Source organism: Panthera uncia, assembly GCF_023721935.1.
Source record: "Panthera uncia isolate 11264 chromosome A1 unlocalized genomic scaffold, Puncia_PCG_1.0 HiC_scaffold_16, whole genome shotgun sequence".
Lineage (NCBI taxonomy): Eukaryota > Metazoa > Chordata > Mammalia > Carnivora > Felidae > Panthera > Panthera uncia.
In genome coordinates this window covers 331,194-342,375 of record NW_026057576.1, presented here as the reverse complement: position 1 = coordinate 342,375, position 11,182 = coordinate 331,194, and the positions used below count along the sequence as shown (strand labels likewise).

At 38.6% G+C, this 11,182-nt stretch overlaps 1 protein-coding gene across 2 annotated transcripts in view; it reads right to left on the bottom strand.

The window, feature by feature from the left end:
- The window catches only part of RNF17 (ring finger protein 17), a 113,560-nt gene extending 105,328 nt beyond the window's left edge, over positions 1-8,232 (bottom strand). For both annotated transcript variants that reach the window (XM_049646682.1, XM_049646683.1), the window contains exons 1-2: positions 8,086-8,232; positions 5,853-5,947 (exon numbers count right to left, since the gene is read on the bottom strand). In XM_049646682.1, coding sequence (XP_049502639.1) covers positions 5,853-5,947; positions 8,086-8,215 — 225 coding nt within the window. In that variant the 5' untranslated portion in view covers positions 8,216-8,232. The remainder of the gene's footprint in view (positions 1-5,852; positions 5,948-8,085) is intronic.
- Positions 8,233-11,182: the final 2,950 nt, after the last annotated feature.

Sequence of the window (11,182 nt, the reverse complement as noted above, 5' to 3'; positions counted from 1 at the left end):
AGAGAAAGAGAGAGAAAGAGAGAGAAAGAGAGAGAAAGAGAGAGAAATATTCTAAGCAGGCTCTTTGCTATCAGCTTGGGGCTCCATCTCATGAACCGTGAAATCATGACCTAAGCCAAAATCAAGAATTGAACACTGAACCGACTGAGCCACCCAGGCATCCTGAAAAAGTGTTACTATTAACACAACACATTGGACTGAAAGTTATTTTTTGAGAATATCCCACCCCCAAACTGGCAGCTAAAACCTTAATTTCTATATGCCTATTCACTTATCCCCCTTTGGTTTAGCATTTCACAGTTAAGAGATTAATGTTACTATCAACAGATTTGAGAGGACACCTCTTCCAGAAAATTTAAGAAAATATTAAATACAACTGACCTAAAAGATTTTAAAATTGTATACAGATTCTTAACTTGTTATATAAAACAGGTTCTCTCCCCGACCCTCACAGCTTGTCATTTTTAAAAAAATTATGTAATTAGAGGGGCGCCTGGGTGGCTCAGTGGGTTAAGCGTCCGACTTCGGCTCAGGTCATGATCTCCTGGTTCGTGAGTTCAAGCCCCGCATCAGGCTCTCTGCTGACAGCTCAGAACCTGGAGCCTGTTTCAGATTCTGTGTCTCCCTCTCTGTCTCTGACCCTCCCCCGTTCATGCTCTGTCTCTCTCTGTCTCAAAAATAAATAAACGTTAAAAAAAATAAAATAAAATAAAAATTATGTAATTATCACTGGTTTTTTAGTTTCAAGTTTTTAGATTCCAGTTAGTTAAAACAGTGTTAATATTGGCCTCAGGTGTAGAATTTAGTGATTTATCACTTACATATTATACTCAGTACCCATCACCCATTTAAACCGTCCCCCTACCCACCTCCCTTCCAGCAACCCTCAGTTTGCTATTTGTGGTGAGTTTTTTGCTTGTTTTTGCTGCCTGTAAATGAAACAATGCAGTCAAATTTAGCCAGTATTTCTTTTATGGTTTCTGCTTTCAGTGATAGGTTTTAACAAGGCTTCCCCATCCAAGATTATGCAATTATCTGTACTTTCTTTTAGTTTAAATGTTTAATTTGCATGTTAACATTTCTAATCCACATGGGACTGGTAATAGATAGTAATTATCTATTGATTAGAAAACTTATCCTTCCCTTCTCACACGGTATATTTTTGGACTCCGGTCCAATAGATCAATACAATGTCAGTATTTCTGGAATGATACCTAAGTATGATCTTATGAACAAAATCTGCCATCTTGCTGTGCAAAATGTAGAATGCTTATGAAGTAACCATTAATATCAATCAAAAGCAAAGAACCAATGTTATCAAAAACCATACAACTATGAAAGATAAAGACTGGTAGATAGGGGTGCCTGGGTGGCTCAGTCAGCTGAGTGTCCAACTCTTGATTTTGGCTCAGGTCATGATCCCAGGGTCATGGGACTGAGCCCCACATTGGGGCTGAGTGTGGAGTTTGCTTAAGATTCTTTCTCCCTCTGCCCCTCTCCCCCACTCCTTCTCTCTCTCTTAAAAAAAAAAAATACCGATAGATAAATTCATGTTTACCCAAACTCAGAAATAAGAACACAAGTATATCTATTAATCCGGAATAGAATCATTTTAGGCTTAAACACCTAGGCCTTCAACATTAAAGATAAATCATAAATATAAACTTAATGTGAACATAAGTATTTAAATCTTACTTTTTAGAAAAGAGCATGTAATATAAAAATAATAAACTACATTATAGACTACTCAGTCTATAAATTCAGTCTTTTTACTAATTTAAACTAGTTCATTCTCCTATTCAAAATAAATATTAGATATAAGCAAAAATCTAAATTTTAAAAACTAATAAAAGAGTGGTAACAGGGCACCTGGATGGCTCAGTCAGTTAAGCGTCCGACTTTGGCTCAGGTCATGATCTCACAGTTTGTGAGTTTGAGCCCTGTGTCCAGCTCTGTGCTGACAGCTTGGAGCCTGGAGCCTGCTTTGGATTCTGTGTCTCCCTCTCTTTCTACCCTCCTCTGCTCATTTTTTCTCTCTCTCTCTCAAAAATTAAAAAAGAGTGGTAACAATTTCAGGAAGGTTTCTTGAAGGGACTCCCTTAAATAAGGATCAGCTTTAGCGCATGTGAAAAATCTGATTATAGTCCCTTGTCAATTCCCTGGGCTAAAAGCACAAGAGGAGAAAGGGGAAGGATGAAACAGATCTCCTGAAGTAAGAGTCAGAACTAGTTAAAATGATACAAAATAGATTTATCATAACCATAAAATCAAAACTAGCATTTGTAAATGTACCATAAACATTCATGTAAATGTTATTCAAAATAATACAAGTATAATGATTTAAGACACTAAGCATGAAATCATTTGCCAAAAAAGGGAAAGGTTACTGTTCTAATAAATGTCTCTGTTTTTTTGAGTATTATAACAGGATGGATATAAGCAGAGACAGTTCCAGTTGCCTGTTTATTCCCTTTCCCACCACAAGACTGAATCTGTCAGGGATCTTCCATTACAACCACAGGAACTAGGCTCCCCTTTAACTATGTAGTGGAGCCACATCTGAGGAACCCAACGTCAAAAAAAGGACAGGAGAAAGGAATTTCCCACAATAAAGGCCATAATTTGTAAAGTATGTAATTCCAAAATAGACATCTTTTAATATGTAAATGTTTCCATTATAATTCAAACCTTCACAAATTTACATATATGTATGTTTTTTGTTTTTTTTTTTTTACCATGTTTAACCTACAAACCAATTAATCCACACCTAAATGATCATGGGTTGATTATAACACTTATTTCAATGGTCTTCAAGCTTGTAGAGAACTTTTACATAACTCAAATTTCACTTACAATCCTATAAGAAAAGTAGGTATTATTTCCATCTCATGAATGAGGAAACTCAGGCTTTGTGTGACAGAACTATGACTGCATTCCAGATCTTCAGCTTCTATCTTGTTCGTCTCACTGACAGAAAACAATGGCTACAAATCCTCATCATCTGATATCTCAAGTGGAACATTAAGAATTTAGAGATTAAAGGGTGCCTGGGTGGCTCAGTTGATTAAGTGTCTGACTTTGGCTCAGGTCATGATTTCAAGATTCATGAGTTCAAGCCCTGCATCATGACCACTCTGACCTTGTAGAACCTGCTTGAGATTCTCTCTCTCCCTCTCTCTCTCTGCACCCCACTCCCATGCTTTCCTTCTCAAAATAAGTAAACCTAAAAAAAAGAAAAAGAATTTACAGATTAAAAGACAATTTTCCAGGGACATACTATATAAATTGAACTACATTTGTATTTGTAGCAAATGCAAAGGATGTTCATTAAATTTTACTTTATTATGGGTCTATAGATTTTAATCCTAGTGCAACTGTACTTTTTTAGTGCCTGTGAAGTTAACTTCAGGCTACTGTTTTGTTTCTCTTTTTAAACTATGGCATCTCTACAAATATAAATTCGATGACACACAAAGTTTCAGGGTCAGGGAGAGTTCAAAATTTCCTTGCATGCTATTGGCGTGGTAAAGAAAGGTAGAGACTTGAAAGGAATATATGTCACTAAAAATAAGTAAAAAGACCATATACAAAAATAAATTCAAGATGGATGAAAGACCTAAATGTGAGACAGGAAACCATCAAAATCCTAGAGGACAACACAGGCAGTAACCTCTTTGACCTTGGCCACAGCAACTTTTTACCAGATACGTCGCCAGAGGCGAGGGAAACAAAAGCAAAAATAAACTATTGGGACTTCATCAAAATAAAAAGCTTTTGCACAGTGAAGGCAACAATCTACAAAACTAAAAGGCAGCCTACAGAATAGAAGATATTTGCAAATGACATATCTGATAAAGGGTTAGTATCCAAAATTGGTAAAGAACTTACCAAACTCAACATCCAAAAAACAAACAATCCAGCTAAGAAATGGGCAGAAGACATGAATAGACATTTCCAAAAAAGACATCCAGATGGCTAACAGACACATGGAGAGATGCTCAACATCACTCATCATCAGGGAAATATATCAAAACCATAATGAGATACCACCACACACCTGTCAGAATGGGTAAAATTAACAACACAAGAAACAACAGGTGTTGGCGAGGATGCAGAGAAAGGGGAACACTCTTGGACTGTTGGTGTGACTGCAAACGGGTACAGTCGTTCTGGAGAACAGTATAGAGGTTCCTCAAAAAGTTAAAAAGAGAACTACCCTAAGATCCAAAAATTGTAGTACTAGGTATTTACCCAAAGGACACAAAAATACAGATTTGAAGGGGGACACGCACCCCTATGTTTACAGCATCATGATTAACAATAGCCAAGCTATGGAGAGAGCCCAAATGTCCGTTAACTGATGAATGGATAAAGATGATGTGGTGTGTGTGCGTGTGTGTTAAAAGATATTCTTATGGAATATCACTCAGTCATCAAAAAGAATGAAATCTTGCCATATGCAATGACACAGACTGAGCTACATGCATGATGCTAAGTGAAATAAGTTAATCAGAGAAGATAAATACCACATGATTTCACTCATATGTGGAACTTAAGAAACAGAACAGGTGAGGGGCGCCTGGGTGGCGCAGTCGGTTAAGCGTCCGACTTCAGCCAGGTCACGATCTCGCGGTCCGTGAGTTCGAGCCCCACGTCAGGCTCTGGGCTGATGGCTCGGAGCCTGGAGCCTGTTTCCGATTCTGTGTCTCCCTCTCTCTCTGCCCCTCCCCCGTTCATGCTCTGTCTCTCTCTGTCCCAAAAATAAATAAAAAACGTTGAAAAAAAATTTTTTAAAAAAAGAAACAGAACAGGTGAACATATGGGATGGGGGAAAAGAGAGAGAGAAACAAACCATGAGAGACTCTTAGAGAACTGATGGTTGATGGAGGGAGGTGGGTGGGGGAAGGGCCAGATGAGGGATGGGTATTAGGGAGGGCACTTGTTATGATGAGCACTGGGTGTTGTATGTAATTGATGAATCACTGGATTCTACTCCTGAAACCAATATTAACTGTATGTTAACTAAAAGTTAAATAAAAATTTGAAAAAATAAACAAAAATGATCATTGGAAACAGTAAAAATTAGGATAAACGTAAAAAATAAATAAAAATACAGGTGCCTGAGTGGCTTAGTCGGTTAAGCGTCCGACTTCGGCTCAGGTCATGATCTCACAGTTCGTGGGTTCAAGCCCCCACATTGAGCTCTGTGCTAATATCTTTGAGCTCGGAGCCTGGAGCCTGGAGCCCGCTTTGGATTCTGTGTCTCCCTCTCTCTCTGCCCCTCCTCCAATCATGCTCTGTCTCTCTCTGTCTCAAAAATGAATAGACATTAAAAATAATGTAAAAAAATAAATGAAAATAATTAAAAAGAGGCAATTTTCCACAGAAGTCTCCAAAGGGGTGCCTGGGTAGCTCAGTCAGTTAAGCATCTGACCCTTGATTTCAGGTCAGGTCATGATCCCAGGATCATGGGACTGAGCCTGTATTGGGCTCCATGCTGTGTGTGAAGTCTACTTAAGATATTCTCTCTCTCTCTCCCTCTCCCTCCCTCTCCCTCCCTCTGTCCCTCTCCCCTGCTTGCACACTTGCTCTCTCTAAAATTTAAAAACTTATTTTTAAAAAGAATCAAAATATATAGGCTGATGAATGTAGAACTTTAACTTTGTATTTTCTTGAATGTTCTTAGCAATTATAAAACAAATCAAAAAAGCTTTATCTTTTGTTAAGCTGCTTTAAGACTCAGCAGCAAAAATTCAAAATTTCAGGTTCCAACTAGAAGTATGTTTTCTCTAACGTTTTTACCTTCAACAGTAGGTTATAATATACTTACTATGAAAGATGATAAAACTTACCTCACAATCAGGACATATAATTGTGTTGTATTCTTCAGTTATTAACAAGCACAGTTCACAAAAAGCATGTCCACATTGAAGTTCATGGTGGTGACCTATGAAATGAAATTCTGCTGTGAATTAAACTGTCTATAGTTTGTTAGCATTGAATGTGCAGCATTAATCAGAGGGAAAAGTTAAAAGAGGGACTCTTACATGGGAAGAGATATCAAGTTTCATTAGAAATGCAGGACCTGTTAAACAAAATTCAGTAGAAGCTATTAAGTCTGAAGGAGGGAAAAAGTCAAATTGAAAGCCAAGCAGGGCTATGTAATATTGTTTGCGTTAATTTAGTTTCTGGTACCGATACTACTTCGAATTTGCCATATATAATCATACAAAATGTTCTGACATACTTCATTTGATCCTTGTACATATCACAGCCAAGTAGGCTTAGGAAGGTTACATTCAACTTAGAAATGGATAAACCTTCTGGTGATGTGGCTAAATGGTATAATCCAGACTCCAGCCTAGTTCTGTATCCAAGTCCAATACTCTTTCTATTTGTTCCCATTGCCTCTAATTTATATTTCCAATCATGTGAAGGGAACAGGGAGGGCAGATATGAGACATTGGCAAGACCTCTCTCTTACAATGACCTAAGATACTTGACAGAAGCCAGATGCTACTACTGTCACACATACATGATCCACATAATTTCACAAACCTAGCATTTATGAGGGGAAATACCATAATCCTGAGTGAAAGCCTAATATCAAGATTTTAATGCTGTCAATAGAATTTAAAGCTTATCATAGTAAACATATTTGTTTTAGCTATGTAACTTCAAAAAGTTGTCATTTTAAAACACTTTGTAAGAAAAAAAGGAAAAGCACTAGATAAAATCAGTTATATTTTATTTCCAAAAGACAGTGTTCTTGCTGATTTATAAGAATTACATCCTTTTGATAAAAAAGCTTTAGTTTGCAAGCCAAGTGAAATATCTGAAACTTGTTTATGACCAAGCTAAATTTTACAGCTCTATTTAAATTTCAGAGATAATATTGCCAAATAAATCAAAACTGTTTAACTGTTCTTTCCTTATACAATTTCTGATATTGTACCAGTCTAATCTGTGATACATCATAGCTTACAAAGCACTTCCACAATTTTATATGCCTAAATACCACCTAGTATTTCTGAGCATTGTAATACAAACATATGGAAGCATGAGTGATTTTAAAAGGTCATGTTCGTAAACTTTATCTGGTGATGCTTATTTGATTCAAACAATGGAGATTTTCTATGCAACAGCTGTGATAAAAAGAGTAGGAGAAACTTGGCTCCCCACCTTAAAACACAACTAACCAACTTTTTCTACAAAGGTTCACTCACATCTCTCAAATGGAGCCCATCTCGGAGGGACTGAGAAAATGAACGATTTTCACTATGAAAGTATAAATGTTAAGGAGTCATTGGAGTGGTAATAAGACTTTTCAGCAACTGCAGTTTGAAATTCAACAACTCCTGCCAGAGACAGCACTCTAAGGCATTTTAAATTACATTAAAGTAACCTGAAAGTGTTTTCACTGGAACAGATTCTAAATCCATAGGAGTGCAGTGGATTTCCCCCCTTGATGTACAAAGGAAAAACACAAGATGCACCAAAAGAGTGAACTGTTTCCCAAACAATGCCTTAAGCCAAACTGAGCGATAACGCTTCCCTCCCAATGACAAATATCTGTTTTCTAATCCTGGAACATTTTAAAGTGGTCTACTCGTTACTCCTCCTGCAACAAAATCTACACAAGCAAATCAAATTTGGTTACTTCTTGATCACAAGACAATGGGCTAAATTTTTACATCTACCCTTTCATGAATCTGTGAACCCGGGGGAGTTTTTGAACTAACGCTCAAGAGAGCTCACACACCATTCCCTAATAGAATCAGTGAAAAAGGGAGAGAAGCAGGTGCCAAGTGGAGAAAGCTTCGGAGAGGTACGGAGCCACCCTGACCACAGGGGACGTCTCTGCTGCCCCGAGGGTGGGCTGCAGACACGCAGGGAGGCCGGTGCCACAGTTCTCCAGGTCCACCTTGCTGTAACTGAGCAGCGCCCCACGCTGCCAGCCCACTCGGCTCCCAGCCCTCGGGACAGGCCTTGCTCTCCGTCTCCAGGCCCAGCAGCCTGACTGGGACAGAGCCTATGGAGGACAGATGGCCACGGCGGGGCTGGGCCCCATGGGCGTCTCCTCACCAGAAACTCGGGACTCCCTTCTTCCACACTGAGTGCACTGAATCTCGGCAGCGCCCCACGGCCGACTCTTCCTCCCCATCTGCCGATAGGCAGACAGGCTGAAACAAGCCGTCGAAGGTACTGCCGCCATGGCGGCCTCCTTCGGGATCCCAGGACGGGTACCACGTGCCAGTCCCGGCGTCCCTTGCGGCAGCGACCAATCCTCAGGGCAGGCGGCTCCTGATAGCCAATCAAAGAGTTTAGCCCGCCTTCTCAGCTTGCCACGCTGGGGCGTCCGGAATTCCAGGTGCGGGGGTGGCTGTTTTCGGCTTGGACTTGGGCAGGTCCAGTCTGAGGAAGGAGGCCACCGGCGGTCAGGGAAGGACCACTTACTTTCAGCTTTTTACCTAAAGCACACTCCCGTAGCACTGTTACTGCATTCAAATTCAGATTTCGCGTATTATTACTTACATTGTTGTCGACTTTGCAGGTAGAAAACAATCTTTTGTATTGAAGTCATCCTTCTTCCCTCAATATATTAGGGCTAGAGGCCCTAAACCTGTGTGCTGGAAATGTGGGGGCTTGACTAATAGTAGTAGCCTTACTGGAGAACCTATCAGTATCTACCGGTGGGGAGATTCCGTTAACAATTTCAAACTAAAGTCTGGTCATCGTTAATAGTTGTTAATGGTATACAAGGCACTGCTGGGAGCAGTTGGGGATGCTAAGCATTTGTAAACTAACAGGTTCCTGCTTGGGAGGTATGTAGCCCTCCACCTCTAAAACGGTAACTTCTGCTGGGGTGGCTTGTGTTAAGTGCCAGAGGAGATTAGAGACAATAAGAATTACCGCATTCTGAAGAGATGATGTCTAGCCTTCCTAGAGGATATAGGGGTTTACATTAGACCTTAAAACCTGGGTGTGACTTTAAGGAGTAAACAGGACATCAGGCATTTCAGAGAGAAAGAATGGCTTAAGCAAAGGAAAGTGGGAGATGCAGTGGCCTCTCTGGAATTTAATTTGTAGGCCATTAAGTCAGAGCATTAATTTCCTTAAAGTGAGCTTTTTGGGGAAGGTATATCGGGGTAGAATTTTGGGGAGTCTTCAATATTGGACTAAGGAGTTTGGACTTTACCTTTCAAGCGGTAGAGTGCTAGTGAAGTTGTAAGAGCAAGGGCTAAAGTAATTTGGTAGCAATGGGCCAGGTATATTGTGGAGGAAACATCTAGAGATGGCAGAGTGCCTTCAGAGGGTAAGAATAACTGCCTGCATATATTCCTTTTTTTCTCCTCTATTAAAAAAATAGAAACAAATATTATGTTCAGACATTTATCTCTTTGAATATTATTTCTCCCTTGTTATTTTTTCTGGCGCTCCTGTTAGACAGTAAATAGGGCCTTTTCATTCTATACCTTTCTTAACTTCGCTTTCATATTTTCCATTTCTTTATCTCTCTGTGCTGCATTCTGGGAATTTTTTTCAGATATCTATCCCTGTTAATCAATTCTGTCTTCAGCTGTACATAATCTGCTATTTAACATGACCACTGAGTTTTAAATTTTCAGTGACTATTTTATTCAATTCTGGATATTCTCTTTTTTTTTTAATTTCAAATTTTGCCTGATCTTTTTTGGAGAGAATTATGTTCCTTTCTCATGTTTTTTATTCCATCTTTTATTACTTTAATATTTTACGCACACTTATTTTGTTATATAACCCCAACATTCCTTTTTCTGATATTCTTCAGAGGTATAAATATGCAATTTCTTATTTTTACCAATCCTCATTCGTGGTGATTTGTTTCCTCATATGTTTTGTAATTTTGGATTTTAAGCTCAGGTTTGAAAATGTTTATCTGTGGGAATCTTGTAAGGCCTGTATTAAGGATACATTTCCCCAGATTTCATTTTTGCTTCCTTTAGGCACCTCAATGCATGATGAATCTAGGAGCACTTTAATTTAATGTCTTGGCTTGTGTTTTGATAGGCTACCCTGATAGCATATTTCAAATCCCAAGCCTACCTGAAAGCATATATATATATTCTAGGTAACGGGGGAGATATTTTCCCCACCTAAAGGTATACAAGATAAACAGAATTCTTTACCTTTTAGCCTACCTGTTCACTCCTGCCATCAGTGTGTGAACCTAACCTACCATGCAAAAGCTTGGATTAGCAGCTGTTTTATTTATTTATTTTTTGCCAATTCAATGCCTGTGCCACGATATCTCCTTGTGGCCTTACTTACCTTTCTCTAATGACTAATGAGTTTTCATGTTTATTATTCATTTAGACTTTCATATTCTTTTTTTGCCTTTTGGGTTGTTTGTCTCTTGACTGATTTATAGCAATTCTTTATTCTAGATTCCATTGCAAATATCCTTTCCTAGGCTATGATTTGTTTTGGGGTGTGTGTGTGTGTGTTTTACTTTATGATATCTCTTATTGTCCAAAAGTGTTGTATTTTACTATGGAATTTTCTTTAAGATTTGCAATTTGTGAATATTGTTTTAATATCTTTCCCCAAGCTAAATATTCATTGTATTTATTATCTTCTAGAAGCTTTATTACCTTCTCTTCTATTTTAAAATTCAGCTTTGTTGTCATTGGTATTTGCATAGGAGTGGGAGAAAGTGAGGTGCAAAGGAAATATCAGAACCCAGTAATTTGGTTGGGCAGGGTCTTGAACCTTGATTTACTCATTACATATGTGTCTCTATGTATACACCATTGGTGTAGTGCCATCTCAGAACACAGATACAGAGATAGATATTCCACATTTTATTATGACTTTTGAAAGTATCAAGTATATTTTAACCTTGGTTCTACTTTCGTTTCAATAAAACAGTGGATTTAACATTTATAAAAATTTTATTATTATTTTTAGAATGATATTTATTGTAAAATTGGTTTCCATACAACATCCAGTGCTCATCCCAACAGGTGCCCTCCTCAATGCCCATCACCCACTTTCCCCTCCCTCCTAACCCCCATCAACCCTCAGTTTATTCTCAGTTTGTAAGAGTCTCTTATGGTTTGGCTCCCTCCCTCTCTAACTTTTTTTCCCCTCCCCTCCCCCATGGTCTTCTGTTAAGTTTCTCAGGATCCACATAAGAGTG